The sequence below is a fragment of the Oryzias latipes genome, chromosome 9 (assembly GCF_053564925.1).
Source record: "Oryzias latipes strain Hd-rR chromosome 9, Olatipes_Hd-rR_3.1".
Taxonomy (NCBI): domain Eukaryota; kingdom Metazoa; phylum Chordata; class Actinopteri; order Beloniformes; family Adrianichthyidae; genus Oryzias; species Oryzias latipes.
Genome location: NC_136245.1, coordinates 18,254,537 through 18,269,545, shown reverse-complemented (window position 1 = coordinate 18,269,545; position 15,009 = coordinate 18,254,537). Strand labels below are relative to the sequence as shown.

The following is a 15,009-nucleotide window of genomic DNA, read 5'->3' as shown; positions in this document are numbered from 1 at the left end:
CCTGCTTGTGTCAGGCTGCGTCTCCCGGCAGCCCTTAAGGTGCATCCCACGTTCCACGTTTCTCAGGTCAAGCCGGTCACTGAGAGTCCGCTTTGCCCGCCGTCCACTTCCCCGCCACCCGCCCGTACCATCGACGGCGCCCCCGCCTTTACGGTCAGCAAGATCCTGGATGTCCGGCGCCGTGGGCGGGGTGTGCAGTTTCTGGTGGATTGGGAGGGGTATGGTCCGGAGGAACGTTCTTGGATTTCCCGTTCCCTGATTCTGGACCATACCCTCATCGACGACTTCTACCGGGCCCATCCGGATCGTCGTCTTGGACCGCCAGGTGGCGGTTGTTGAGGGGGGGGTACTGTCATGGTGGCCTGTCAGTTACTCTCCCCCTCCCCCACCTTCTCTGCCTTTGACGCGACCAGCTGTTCTCACTCACCTCATCACTGCTGCAGCCTTCTTAAGGAGTCTGTGGATCTTCAGCCGACGCCAGTTCGTTGTTCCTCCCATGGTGCTTAGTCTGACCTATCCTTGCTCCTGTTTATTGCCAAGTTTCATGTCTTTAATTATCCCTCTCGATCTGCCTCAGGAATTATCCACTCTGATACTCACCTGGTCGCAGTCCTCTGGTCACTCGTGCTTCGCTCCTGGATCTCCTCGTCAAGACGCCTCCAGCCAGCTGACGCTCCACCTTCTGGGAAGACGCCAACACTCATCTTCAGCCCAATTAAAATCTACTTCAGACTTACCTCCTGTCCGAGTCTCCTTCCGGGTTCCAGCACTTGGGTCATTCAGAATCTGCGTCATATCATGACAGATAGATGGATGGATAGAGAGAGAGAGAGAGAGAGAGAGTGTGAGTGAGTGAGTGAGTGAGTGAGTGAGTGAGTGAGTGAGTGAGTGAGTGAGTGAGTGAGTGAGTGAGTGAGTGAGTGAGTGAGTGCACTATTGCAAAGTGAACAAAACACTTTTTAAGATTCCACCCAAAACTCCTTAAATATGCTCGTTTATTTCATATCATTAAATGATATTAATCTCTGCATTTAAGCCTAAATTACATTCAGAAACACAAGGGGCATTTATGTGAGCTATACGTAGATACACTAGTCAAAACTGGATAGTGTCCATCATATGGTATCTATCCTAGTATCATATAGTATATTAGTGTTAAACGTATTCATTGAATCTTTTGAAGAAAAATGTCCTTGCATTTCTCTGAATTTTAAATAGATCTCTTATTGCCTGATTTTAAGTCACAAAGAGTATCTCACCAATGTACAGAAGGACAATTTAAAAATACTATTTTTCTTTCCCGTTTTACTCCCCAAGTAATGCAAAGCTTCCTCATTAAAGTACAAATTGCAACGTCTTTTATACAGGATCAGAAATTCTCTTAGAAGTAATAAATGCACGTTATCTGAAATCATCTACAGAGTAGTAGCTACAATTCTTCAAGCATTTAAAAAGATTATTTTTTTAAGCACAAAGAAGAGGACAGCTTTATTGTGTAATGCTGATAATTACTCCTGAGGCGCTGCAGCATCACACAGATTTTATGCAGATTTTATGTCTGTTATACAAAGAAATCAGCTAATTTTGTTGTAGTTATTGTTTTTTAATTGATTGTTTTAGTAACTGCACTAAGCACAGGAAAATGCTGACCACCCAGTGTACAGACAGAACACAAGCTGTCAATATTTGTGTTGGTTTCTTTGAAAAACAGTTAGAAAATAATCTGCTATTCCTTTTCAAGATACAGTTTAGAACAAATAATAAAATAACGTCTTTTAAGACAACACAAAGAAATGCATTCAAAATAAAGATGCTCCAGATGAATCAGCCAATCAGAGAGCAGGATAGACAATTTGCAAGGTCAGAAAGTAATCTACCTGTTGGGATTGTCCAGGACATGCAGACTTAATGTGTTGAAAAGTAGTTAGATATAAACAGAGGTTTGTTGAGGCTACAATTGGTATTTTTTCTTAACTAAGGGGGTGTAGTAATGAATTAGGAATTAGAGGAGATGAGACAAGACACACATAACATACTTTAATGATACTAATTAAAGGCACAAGTGATGACTCATCCTCTGTGTGTGTGTGAGCGGGGGGGTATGCCTGCGTTCGTGTGTTTGTGTGGGTGCATGCTAATTTCTACTCCACTGCTTTAGTCTACATCCACTTAGCATCAGCATAACTGAAGTAGGTGTGCTGCAGTACAGTTTATGTGCATTTTTTTCCATCAGCACGTAAATGTTCCTGTTCTTTTTCTATTAAGATAAAAGATGATTTCCCCCCTGGGCCTATTGCATCTCCACTCAAGTCTAAGGTGGAGGGTAGACTGGCAAATTAAGTCCACTGAAGTGTATCACTCCTCCCTGTGTTAGGGCTATGATGCCGGTAACAAAAACAACCCTTCCTCTGGTTTGTACAGGGATTTCTCTAAAGACGTTAACATTAAATAATATAGTCATTATATTACGTCTCCTAAGATTTATGTATTGACCTTTTGAGGAGTCCAGTATCTCGATTAGAAAGCATCAAAGAGTAGAAGTTACAACGTACTCTCTTGTGAATTTCTGTACTAAAGTGCTGCTTCAGTGTTATTACTTTGCAACAGAGTAATGATATCACCCAGAAAAAACACATCATTAAGTCTGATTACCAGAGATGTGGGAAAACAGTAAGTGAGGATGCAGATTAGAGGGAGAGCTGTATAACTTAAAAAACAAGACTGTTTTTTTTTCAGATGCTGTCCAAACCATCAACAACAGTTTTCCTCCCTCAGAACCGCTCCTAAGACTTTGTCACATTTCCAGTTAGCACAGTGCCGATCATGCTCTCAGATTCTTTCCACACCACAAAGCAAGCTGTCACCAAAACACATCTTTAGCCTGGAATCGTACCAAGAGCAAGACTTGTTTCCAACTCGGTTATCGCTCCACTAAAGAACTGAACTCTCTGGCAGCTCGTTTGCTATCATTTTGACTTCGGATTTTGTATTTTTTCACACAGGACTCCACCTTTAAGCCCCACAACTTCAGTGGCTACTGAAAGATTCCACTAAATGGTATTCAATAACCTTTTTGTGCTTTGTTTCATTTTTATTTTTTTACCAAATCAGCTGTGCAGTGGTATTTTAAGTTTTGAAAAATAAAAACAACACCTCCATTCTCACATCAGAACCTACAGAAGTCTAAACACTAAATGATAAAAGATTAAGAGGGTCAATCACACGTGTCAAAGTTTAAGCCCGCGGGCCACTTCTGGCCCGCCATGTAATTTTAATCTGGCCCACAACATCATTTTATATCATATGTTATTAATGGCCCGGCGAAATGTAGCGCATATAACAATTCCACTTCAAATCCCATACTGCAGCACTTCAGCTTCCCAGCGAAATGTAGGCTATGTCTGAATTCCCACCCTAATCCCTAACTACTAAACAACGTATTGCGGGACTATCCAGTGCCCTGGATTTAAAAAGTAATTCGGACACTGTGCTTACTACTTTTTTTTGTTTTTTTTAAACAGCGATCATGACGTCATCAATTTCAGGAAGTGAAAACCTAATTGATATGAGCATTTTACGATGACTATTTATGAATCCACTGTGTTCTAAAGAGGTGAAAATCTTGAATGTTTATTAAAAAATATATATAAATATAGTTTTTTGGAAAAATTGTTCAAATGCAATGCATTGTGGTCTATATTCGCCAATCAAGCATCAATGCACACTAGTTTTTTGCAGAGACTTCTGGGATATCTCTAGGGGACTCGATTTTGGAATTGTAGTTTCGGACAGCACCACAAAATAGCAAACTCTCTATATGGTTTACTGTGAAATGACTACTGCAGGAATTCGGACATAACTGCAGTGCTGGTAACAAATAACTGCAAATGCAACAATGCAGCACTTCAGCTGCCCAAGTGAACACTAGAGCAGTGTTTTTCAACCAGTGTGCCACGGCACACTAGTGTGCCATGGGATATGGTCAAGTGTGCCGTGGGAAATTCCCCTCATTAACTGATCTAAAAACATTTCCCATTACCAGGATGTCAGCTCTGTGTTCATCCAAACAGGCCCTGATAAAACACTGAGGAGTTAGGAATATAAAAGATCGTAAAATACTTTTTCTTTGCATTTATTATATTTTATTAAAGACATTTTGATAAGAATGACGGTACCGCGATTCAGCTGCAGCTTCGGCTGTATTTTGGAAAAGTCCCGTCCCTTTAACTGTCTCCACCAATCATTCTTGGGGGGCTTAATCACATGTCATCAGTCTGACCAATCAGAAGTGGTTAAAGTCTTCACTTCCTTGTCCCGATTTAGCTCGTAAAGGCAAGGCAAGGCAAGTTTATTTGTATAGCACAATTCGTACACAAAGTAATTCAAGGTGCTTCACAAAACAGAAAAATGCATTAAAATCACAATACATCATAGAAATAATCAACGTAAAATTTACTTTAATTTACTTTAAAGTCGCTCAGTTCTAACAAAAATACCAGCTAAAGGTCGTCTTTAGCGGTGTAGCTTTCCACAGAATCCGGTGTCAGACCGTGGAACAAGTGAACAAAACAATGAAGCTCCGAAAAGCGATCTTCAGCCGTTTTATGCACTACATCTCCCATGATGCATTGGGTTGTGAGAGTGACAGCGCACAAGGAGATCTGTTGTTAAATGTCTTGAAACCAACGAACACACATCAAACTGTTTTTAAATCTTCTAACTTAACTTTTATTGCATCTTTTAGAAAAAAACAGCTGCAGTTTCCAGCTTTTTCTGACACAATTATCTCAAAAATGCATGTGAGATTGTGGAGGGGCTGTAGATCAATACAAACTTTTTTTTTTTAGGTTAAAGCGTGCCGTGGCTCAGAAAAGGTTGAAAAACACTGCACTAGAGCTCACGATGCCAAAGAGAAAAAGTTGATTCTGAAAACAGATTTGGCAGAATAAATGTTTCTGACATTTCTGGTAAACATTTCTAGTATATCATTTGTGGAGCGAACGTGGCAGTAATTAAAGAATTTGATCTAAGACGGCGCTATGAGACAACCTCAAACACGCACTTTGCTGAAAAGCTGAGAACTCTGAGTTCGCAAGGCACTATGCTAACTTTGAAGAACCAAAAAATGATTCTGAGTTGCTTCGTAACCCGTTTGCCGTGGATGTGGAAACTGCACCTGTGCAGATTCAGACGGAGCCGGATTAAGCTGCAGTGTTTTGGCACACTCAAGGAAAAGTACGACACTGCAGGGCTGCACAGTTTATTCTCTCCATTCCTGCAGAAATGCCCCAACTCCGTCTATATGCGGCTCCAATCTAGTGCATGTTTGGTCGGACATGTCTGTGTGAGAAGCTCTTCTCAGTGATACAGACTAACAAAACAGCAGACAAGTGTCATCTCACTGATGAGCTCCTGCAGTCCATCCTGAGAATCTCCACAACACAGGTCTTCAAATCAAACACAAGCACACTTGTTGCCAAAAAATGATGCCAGGCGTTCCGCTCTGAAGAAATGACACAAAAGCAAAGCAAACAGAATTTATTGCTGAAAAGCACACATTTTATTCATATTTCCATTGTTTGTTTTGTTTTGAATTTAGGTAATTTTGACTGGATATATTTTTAGAAAGAGAAAAGCATTTTGGTATATTTAAGAATTAAATTTATTTTTATATAAAAGGACCTAAAAGTAAAGAAATGTCCTTTTTTTTATTTTAATGTTTACTGTCTTGTATAATTTTAACAGGATATATTTTATGGAGAAAAAAAAACGTTATTTAAGGTTTAAGTTGATTTATTCCAGAATAATTATTTATATTTATTTTTTATTCATGCTTTTGTTTAAACAGTATTAAAAGTTTAGTTTTAGTGTGTTCAGTAAACATTTATCCTGTTTGGCCCGCGACCTTCAGAGTGTTTTGGATTTTGGCCCCTTGAGCAACTGAGTTTGACACCCCGCTTTATCAGAAATATTCAAGCTGCCAATAAAACTATATTTGATCAGCACTTTATGCTGCTTTTGTGGTTCAAACAACTTTCCATGTGTGTCTGCTAAACTATTATTCTCCTGTGAGCGTTGTTTCACTCTAGAGGTCGGTATGCCATGGCTTACATGTAATGAATGGACCTATTACTACTAGATTAAATTACCTTGTCTGCTTTTTTCTTTTATATGTTTTATTATTAATGAAACCAATGAGGAAAAGGTTACAGCTGTGCCTACAGGTATGTGCACATATTTCTTTTGTTAATTTAATATTCCATGTAATTTCCAGCGATATGAGGAGGACAACTTCAAGGTGAACTGTTCATTTCTGAATGCTTGAACTTAACTGTGAAAAAAATGAATACAACCTAATAAAATACGGTTTTCGTTTTGTTTTTTTCCATCTTTTTTTTAGTTTATTAGGAAAACATTTTATGCATAACGCTTAATGGTTTTTTGCAGTTTTGTGTGTGCGAGCTCAAGGTAAAACCTTGTCTGGCCGCCTGCATCTTCCTCAGCTGCGTTATCCTTTCTTTGCACATTATAAAAATGATTTTCTATCATTTCCCACCTTCAGCCCTTTTCCTCTGTCATCACATTTTCACTGCTGTCTGAGCGTCTTTCCATTATCATCTTTGTGAAGCAAGTGGTTGAAGAGAGGACTTGATAGCCCAAGACGTGTCAGAGGAGCTGCAAAGTGGGTTAGCATATAGTGTTGATCGGTGCAAAAAGTTGCATTAAACTTGTTCATCCGTAAATTTGGATGCCAGAGTGTGTCTGTCAGTATTTAGTTTAATAATTTACATTAAAATAATAATAAACACCCCCCCCCCACCCCCACCCCCTTAAAACTATTTATCAGTTTAAACCTTAATCAAATTCCTTAGAATCCCTATCAAGTCAAAATGATGTTTTTAACATGTTCTTGAGGTATTTTTCTCATTATGGAGGACATATGTTAAGATGGTTAATCTCAAAATTGTTTTTGAGAGTGTTTCTTTATTCAAATTGTTATGAATCAGGAGCAGATAAAAAAATGCTGTTTGAAAAAGCCTGTAGATGTTATGGCCACAAGCTCCCTGCTGTGCTCCATTCTGATGCATCCACTTTAAAATCCATTTTTGTCACATCTATAATGTAAGGATGGGAGTTTTTAGTGGCTATAATCTAGTAGGAGATGGATGGTGGGAAGCAGAGACGGGCTTACTCCGTGCCAACAGTCCTGTCCACAACTCAGAAATGAATTTCCTATAAACTACTGCCGCTTTGCAGAAACTATTTCCTGTGAGTGAGATGTGAGTGGGACTCAAAGTCGTGGTCATAGTGCAAGACACAGTGGTGCACTGAAACTCTCGGAAGAAAGCAAGCTGGCTTCGTTTATCAGCTGAGCATCAGCTGTCTTCAGATATTAATGTTGTTTACACCCAGTCAGATGTGCCTACTTGGTACTTTAATCCACTTTTGAGCTGAGCATGCTACAAAGCCAGAAATAGCAGAAAAAACAAGATCTATCTCGAAAAATAGAGTTAAAGGCTTTAGGAACTGCCCAACTGGGCTCTGGTGGTGACTTTTGATAGGTACTGGTGCTGCCCTCATTTCTACTGAATAAAACCTGCAGTGTGCAAAAGGACTGAAAGCATCACCTGACCACACCGTATCAACCAGGAGCAGTATATATATGAGCCAATGAGACAACAGCAGACTATGCTATTGATTCCCTTATTTAAATACTGTGGAGCCAATTTGATTGTCACAGCGTATTAGGCAGACACATATTGATTGCTATTTCATGGGAATTTACAAACAGGCACAGAAATACCACAGGGGAGATAACACATATAAAGCCACCACACTTTTCAATATGTGTTTGTGTGGCACATGTGCATCTATGAGTAAAGAAGAAAAATTATATATAAAATTCTACAAGAAATATAACCGGGTTTTATGTGGTCCACAATCTAAATGTTAAACAAATTCGACTGCATTATTTCCTCTCCATTTACTTCATAGCCCACTTTCTGGCAGCTTGTCAAGCCTCCCTTTGATGACAGCAGGGACCCTGCTGTGAAGAAAATTGATGAAACCTACAATTGGCCATGCGCAGGTAATCGAATAAAGAAGTTATCCTGTTCTACAAACGCTTCAGAGGTGAGGACTGCACAGCAACATCTTTTGTGAAAAATTGATATTCTTTTTCCCTTTTTTTTTTTTTTTTTTGCTGCATCGTAATTATCTTGCAAAAAAAAAAAATGTTGATTGTGGAAACAGCAGCTCCACAGAGTCCAAAGCCCAAGGAGCTGAAATAGTTGTACTATTTGGACATTGTTGATTGCTTCACAGTAAATTCCTCTAATTTAAAAAAGATATGTTTCCAGTCATAGAGCCTAAATCATATTCCAACCGGATTGCTGGAATTGGTTACCAGCGAGAAACCACTAAACCAAAGGTTTGACCGACTGATATTAGACATATGTGTCTGCCACAGGACAGAAAAAAATTGTAAATCCTAATTATCACTTTGCTTCCAAGTAAAAGTTAAAGATGACGACACGTGCAATCCACAAAGAAATACTATTTATGGTGCTTGTATGACAGCTGAGCATCCCTTTGCCTTCCCAGCCCCCTTTTATTTGATTCCAGGCATAGGATGACAAAGGGAAGTCCACATGTCATAGTAAGGTGAGGAAAAGAGAGCAAAGTCTACATTTGTCATTTTTTTCAGCAGAAGACTGTTACTAAATTTCAAATGTTTAAAGTTTTATAAATAACCTGCTAGAAGCAATACTGAACACCCAGTTCCTTTCAGCCTACCTTATAGTGTCACTATCAGCAAATGTGAGTGACATTTCTAACAGTGAACCAAAACAATGTTGACAAGGGAGCTTTGAATCATATAGTGCCTTTAGATTAACCTGCCTCCTGACTCTGGGAGTGTTTTGCTACTTTAAATCATCTTTGACGTTTAGGAGCTTGCTTTCCTTTCTATCACGCCTTAAGGAAATTAGTACAAATGAAAAAAAAAAAGGTTACACCACTCAGCAATGACTCCTAACACAAACTCTATCAAAAAAAAACCAAGGTCCAAAAACCAGGTCTGTGTTGTTTTTTCAAAATAAAATAAAAATAAACAGTTGTAAAAAAATTGTAAGATGATAATGATTGATTAACTAAAACTCTATCATATGAAAGCAGTGGTTTACTATATTGAATTTATAAATCGACAAAATAAAAGGTATATAGTTGCGCAAAATGATAAATGTTCTGAGCTACAGTATGTTAAATGCACTTCCGTGTACATATGTCTGCAAACAAATTATTATCTTACACATAAAATGCGAAGCTGATAATATTTTCTATATGAGATAGAAAAAGAAAAAAAAAGACATATTTTGTCAGGGCTTTTGATACTTCTTAGTCTCATTAAGTTACACCCAAGAGTCTAAAAATACATCAAGTGACAGAATTTGCTCTAAATTTAGCAAGTGAAGCTAAGTTTACCCTTTTTTGTAGAACTTAAAAAGAATAATTGAATTTAACCCTCAGTTGTGTTACATGATTTTGTGGTCACCTTATGTATTAAAGGTAGCATTTAATTTAGCCTTTGTGGTTCAGGTCATTTTGCTGTGACTTCACTCACGTGTGTTGATCTTTTGCAAGGAGATATGTTTTTCTAGCTGACGCCGCAGTCTGACTTCAGCGCCGTACTTTCCTGTGGTGCCATTGTCTGCAAGGATGAAGTGTGAATGGAGACTGTTCAGGACCGTCAACTTGCTCAGAGGGTTGGACATGGTCTGGTATGGACGCACCACCTGGTCAGGAAGAGAATATTTTACTGTTGTAAAAATATCAAAAATTAGGGTATTTTTAACTGATAATTTTAGACAGTAGGAAAAGGATCCAGTTTCTTTTGAAGGTAATTTGGTGCATATGTGAAATATTTGCTGTTACTTTTGGTTACAAACAAAAGACATTTGTGCTACCTCATCAACTACCAGTCCTTGTTCAGAGTCTCCCCTCCATCATACTTTCCAGAACACTGACCAAAACAACAGTTTCTAAGCAATTCAGAGAGCTCATTGCTTCAGAAATCTTGAGAGAACATGGCTGCCCCACAAAGTATGTGGACTGTGAAACAACCGGAGACAACATCTCCATTTTGAGCTTGCATTAAGAAATCAACCAAGTAAGAGGACTCCTTGGACTAAATCATTTCACTTCAGCCATCTATGTTATATGAGTGTCAGACTTATTCTGTGCAACAGAGTGCAGCCCCTCTTGATCAAAGTTGAACTCTAATCTAGTTCTGCTCCTGAGATTTGATGAGTCAGCAGGGGTGATGTCATGGGCTGCTGCCAGTTGTTGAGCACACTGTGCATATCCAAGTCTCATCAGAAATGGTAAATCCCTACAGAGAATAATTAATAGTCTGTGAAACTTAATGAGGTTCTTTGAAAAAGTATTAACAGATTAGAAAGACATTTTGAACATTTGTTGACATCTACTATGAAAAATAAAACAAAGGCGTGTACACATTTGCTGTGTGACTGTCAGCAATGTTTTTTTTTTTTTCTCCAATAAAAGGCTTACATCTTTGCCAACAAGATCCTCCTGGTTCTCTACGATGCCCCACGGAGCAATACCAATGGTGCAGATCTTTCCTCTTGACTTGGAGGCGTGGTCTTTCAGCGCATCACCCACATGGCGAATCACACCTTTATGAGAAACAATCCACAAAAAAACATTATTTTACTTTCCCTCCTGCAATAAATTCCAAAAATTAATACAAAAAGGTTGAAACAAAACAATTTTTAGTTTGAATACAGAAACTCAACCACAAGTCCAGGTCTCAGGTTGTTGTGTCCTCGGGGGAACAGCAGTCAAACCTAGAAGTCATCTTATCACATTTCTTCAGCTGACATTCCCTCTTTCTTTGCCTACTGTCCCCCCAATTCAAGCATCTATCTATTATTCAGGCCTCTCTCTTTCCCTTTCTCGCCCCTGTACCCATTCTGTCACTAAATCTTACTTTCCATTCCTTTCTGCATTTAAGTGTGGGCAACTAAAACATTCAGTACTGTATCATTTATTTCCATCTGTTGCTGTCGTTCACTACTGAGCATTAGAGTCCAATCTCCTTTTTTTAAACAGTGAAAATCTTCTATTTTGAATTGGATTTACTGTAAAAAAAAATCAGTTTTTCTTGTCACAAAGACAAAATGTTAAAATTATTTGAGAAAAAGGAAAGCAGAAGCTCAAACAGGTGATATAAAAGAAATTAATGGCATTAATGTAAGCGTCAGCACAACAGCTATAACATGTTGCTGTCGGTCTTTTGTGAATAAGGACTTAAATTGGAAGACAACTTTTTCTAAATTTGCTTTGATATGTTACTAAAGGGTTAAGGTATTCAGAATGACAGCAAAGTGACTCTTATCAGCTTCAAAGAGCTCCTGCCAAGAATCAAAGATATCAAAGATCAGATGCAGGGATCAAGCTCAGTCAGGAAACCCTTTCAAACCAGAATGATGAATCCACACGAACACATTAATATTTAACATTTCAAACAAAACAATTTTTTTAGTAGTAATTTTAAGTTGACATTAAAGAGGATATAAAAGTCAACTTAGGAAATCCATGTTTATGACTTTATTTCAGCTGGTCTGCCTCCCACCCCTCTAAAATGACTGGAAGGTGCAGTTGAGAAACAGAAGTAATCTTATTTTTCACCCAAATTTAGAAGTCTCAGCTTGTTTTGAACAAATATCTTCTGGTAAAACTTTTATTTTATTTTTTAATTACTTTTAGTTAAATCTATGGGGTTATTGCTGAAAGCTAAATACTATGTGGAGGTCAAATTACTTATTTTCTTTTTTTCCTCAGCAACAGTTTAACAAATTGCCTGCCTTGTCTCCTTTAGATATTTGTTTCTTCTTCATTTCAATAAAATCAAAATATTAGCGGCAGTAATAAATTGCAATCATGTTGTTCTGCTCTTGAGCTTTTTGGGACGTATAAAACCCCCTGGCTAAACAAACACCTTTAGCATTTTCTCTTACAAGTGTGCAGACAAGTAAAAGTAAAATCCTCCTTCTTGTGTGGCAAAATACAAAAACAGCCCTTGGCATTCCCCCTCAGACTGCTTTTGTAAGTTCCTTTCATGAATTCTTACCAAGACCTTTCAAATTTGCTAAGATGCTTAAGAAAAATGGTGGAGTCATTCCTTGTTTACTAAGGATACATGTATAGTTGATGGGACAAATGTTTCTTTGGACATGAATGAATCTTTGGAGGCTTCATTTATTTATAACATTTTGCAGAGGATAAATTAATGATAAAAATATAATGTGAAGAAAAATGTTGCCCTTTTTTTTAATTTTTCATATATAGTCCAGGTCTAAAGTCTCCTCTATGTTTACAAATCTTCACCCTTTGTGTTTCTGTGCTTAAGTTAGCCCTTATAGCAATAAGAAAGTAGATGTTTTGTTTATTTTGTACTATAACAAAGTACATCAACCTAAATTTTTTTATTTTTTTAGCGGTAAATGCAGATTAGAGGTTTAATGATTAATCGATTAATTGATTTATCCAACCAGATTGATCTGTCAAAGTTGTTAAATTAAGTCAAATCAAACTACCATTACAAAATCATTTCAGAAGGAAAAAAAAAAATTATATTGGAAAATACAATTTCGATCGAGGCACTGAAGTTCAAGGTTACTGTAACGTAAAAACGATCACAACGGACAACACACCCGTGTGATGGGAGCAAAAAATGTGTAAACCATCATTCCAGTCCAATGTGTGGAAACACTGAAAGACATATGACCATACAGTATAGTAGAATGTTCTAATAATGTTACCTTCCATTTGGATGTGGAAAAAGAACAGTGGGCTGAACTTTAACAAATTAAATGTGAATGTAATTGACATTAATTCTTGTTTACTTGTTTGTTTGTTTGTTTACATATTTAATTTACACTTGATTATCTTGCAAGGAATATAAGGAATCTGTAAAACTTCTAAGTCACACTGGTTGAAATTTTTGGCTTAAGACGTCCCGGATCCATTTTAGGTCAGTGAATTGGATCATTTAAAATGAACAAAGATCGAATATGAATGGGATCAGCGACCACAAATATAATGTGAATCGTTGTGAAAAGGAATCGCTACAGCTCTACAGATAAATGCCCTTAAGAATAAATATTGACTGTAAATACAACTTTTGACAGAGTTTTGTGGAAAACATTTTAACTGATTATTGTACTAAAGAACTTGATAAATGCAGGAAATGCACCTTCTTTCTCATTTTCTTCTTCTTCTCTACTAATTTTAGTTTGCATCTTTATTCTACCTTGCAATCTTCCTCTTAAACAATTTTCTGTCATGGTGCCTCTGGCAGTCTGTCCTCCCTCTCCCCTCTCTGCTCTGATGATTGGAATCAGCTGTGAACACTCACCTCATCTACTCACTGCCTTCTTAAGGAGATCCAGCCCCAGCATTCATTGCCAGTTTGTTGCCCTTCACGATGCGTGGTCTCCTGCCATGCTCCCAACCTGAGACTGATTCTTTTGAAGAACTTGTTTCCGCAGCTTTGCGGTCTGACATCCGTCTCCGGGAACGACAGGTGGAACGCAATCGCCATGATTGTAAAGTTCACACCAACTCCAACTTACACACACCTACTCTGGACTCTCCGCTACCACCTGTTCGAGGTAAAACCTCTGAGGAACCCATGCAAAGCAAAATTCCAAGTTAACTCAGGAGGAACGTCAAAGATGCAAGGCTGAAGGCGCCTGTTTCTATTGCGGTCTCCCAGGATACATTTTTAACCAATGTCAGCTCCGTTTAAAAGCCATAACCCCCTCTAGAAGACAGGCCACGAGCGGGTAACTCTGTATCTCATTCAGAGAAAAACATTCTGTTCATCCCTGTCAAGTTATGCCCTCACGTTGACATCCATGACTACAAAGCTCGGGTTGACTCGGGTGCTGAACAGAGTTTCATATATTTTAACCTAGTTACCAAACTTAATATTCCCACAGAAACTTTGGAGCATCCCGTCGAAGCAGCAGGCATAGGGGGCTAGCCCATCTCCAGAATCACTCATCACACTAAACCTGTACCTAAGGACATTGTTTCAGATTGAGGACCCCAATTTATTTCTCAGGTGTGGAAGGCTTTTTGCTCCGCATTGGGGGCCATGGGTAGTCTGACCTCCGGTTACCATCCCCAATCAAACGGCCAGGCGGAAAGAGCAAACCAGGAGTTGGATGCCGCTCTTCCTGGTCTGGAAAGAATACGCCCACAATAATCATCCGTCCTCTGCCTCAGGGGTGTCTCAGTTTGAGGCCTCCCTCGAGTACTCACCACCTCTGTTTCCAACACAGGAACTCGATTTGGCAGTGCCCTCGGTCCAGCACCATCTCCAGCAGTGCCACGTACCGGCCACGTACCAGCCTGGTCAGAGGGTTTGGCTCTCATCTTGAAACATTCCCATACAGGCTACCTCTCGTACCCTATGCTATTGAGCGGATCATCAGCCCATCCTGTGTCCATTTACGGCTTCCGGCAGCTCTCAAGGTACACCCTTCATTCCATGTTTCACAAATCAAGTCGGCGGTTTGACTCCTGCTCCCCTAAGCCAACTGTCAATGTGTGCTTGTCTGCCCCAGTGCAGCTGTGGCTAGTAGTTACGATCATCAAGTATACTTTGAGCGTCTGGAAAAGCGCAGATAAATCCAATCTATTAATATTATTATTGAAATAAACTATTTCTAGTTTAACTTGTTGCCTTCTAATTCCGTAGCTATGTCAATATGCTGTCAGACCTGCTTTAATCCAGTGAGTGTACTTAATTTACCTTATCGTGTTTACAGATTTGAAGATGTTGGGATATAGTAAATGCATTTTTTTTTGAAAGCTTTTCTTGTTATAACGTAAATTAAAAATAACACAAAAACAACATGAGAATCCTAAAACCGAACAAATCCTTTAATAAAAAGGGATATATCTAGAGAAAAACAT

The 15,009-nt window shown here is 38.7% G+C and overlaps 1 protein-coding gene, 1 long non-coding RNA gene and 1 other non-coding gene across 19 annotated transcripts in view; all 3 read right to left on the bottom strand.

The window, feature by feature from the left end:
- trpm3 (transient receptor potential cation channel, subfamily M, member 3) overlaps positions 1-15,009 on the bottom strand; it is a 169,068-nt gene that overhangs the window by 67,369 nt on the left and 86,690 nt on the right. For all 17 annotated transcript variants that reach the window (XM_078952840.1, XM_078952834.1, XM_078952839.1 and 14 more), the window contains exons 5-6: positions 10,573-10,697; positions 9,623-9,794 (exon numbers count right to left, since the gene is read on the bottom strand). In XM_078952840.1, coding sequence (XP_078808966.1) covers positions 9,623-9,794; positions 10,573-10,697 — 297 coding nt within the window. The remainder of the gene's footprint in view (positions 1-9,622; positions 9,795-10,572; positions 10,698-15,009) is intronic.
- LOC110013569 (uncharacterized) lies at positions 428-806 on the bottom strand. Its single transcript, XR_002873864.1, has 3 exons — positions 738-806; positions 601-682; positions 428-525 (listed from the first exon to the last, which is right to left on the bottom strand). It is a non-coding gene; the product is annotated as an uncharacterized LOC110013569 (long non-coding RNA).
- mir204 (microRNA mir-204) lies at positions 8,569-8,664 on the bottom strand. Its single transcript, NR_107134.1, has one exon. It is a non-coding gene; the product is annotated as a microRNA mir-204 (primary transcript).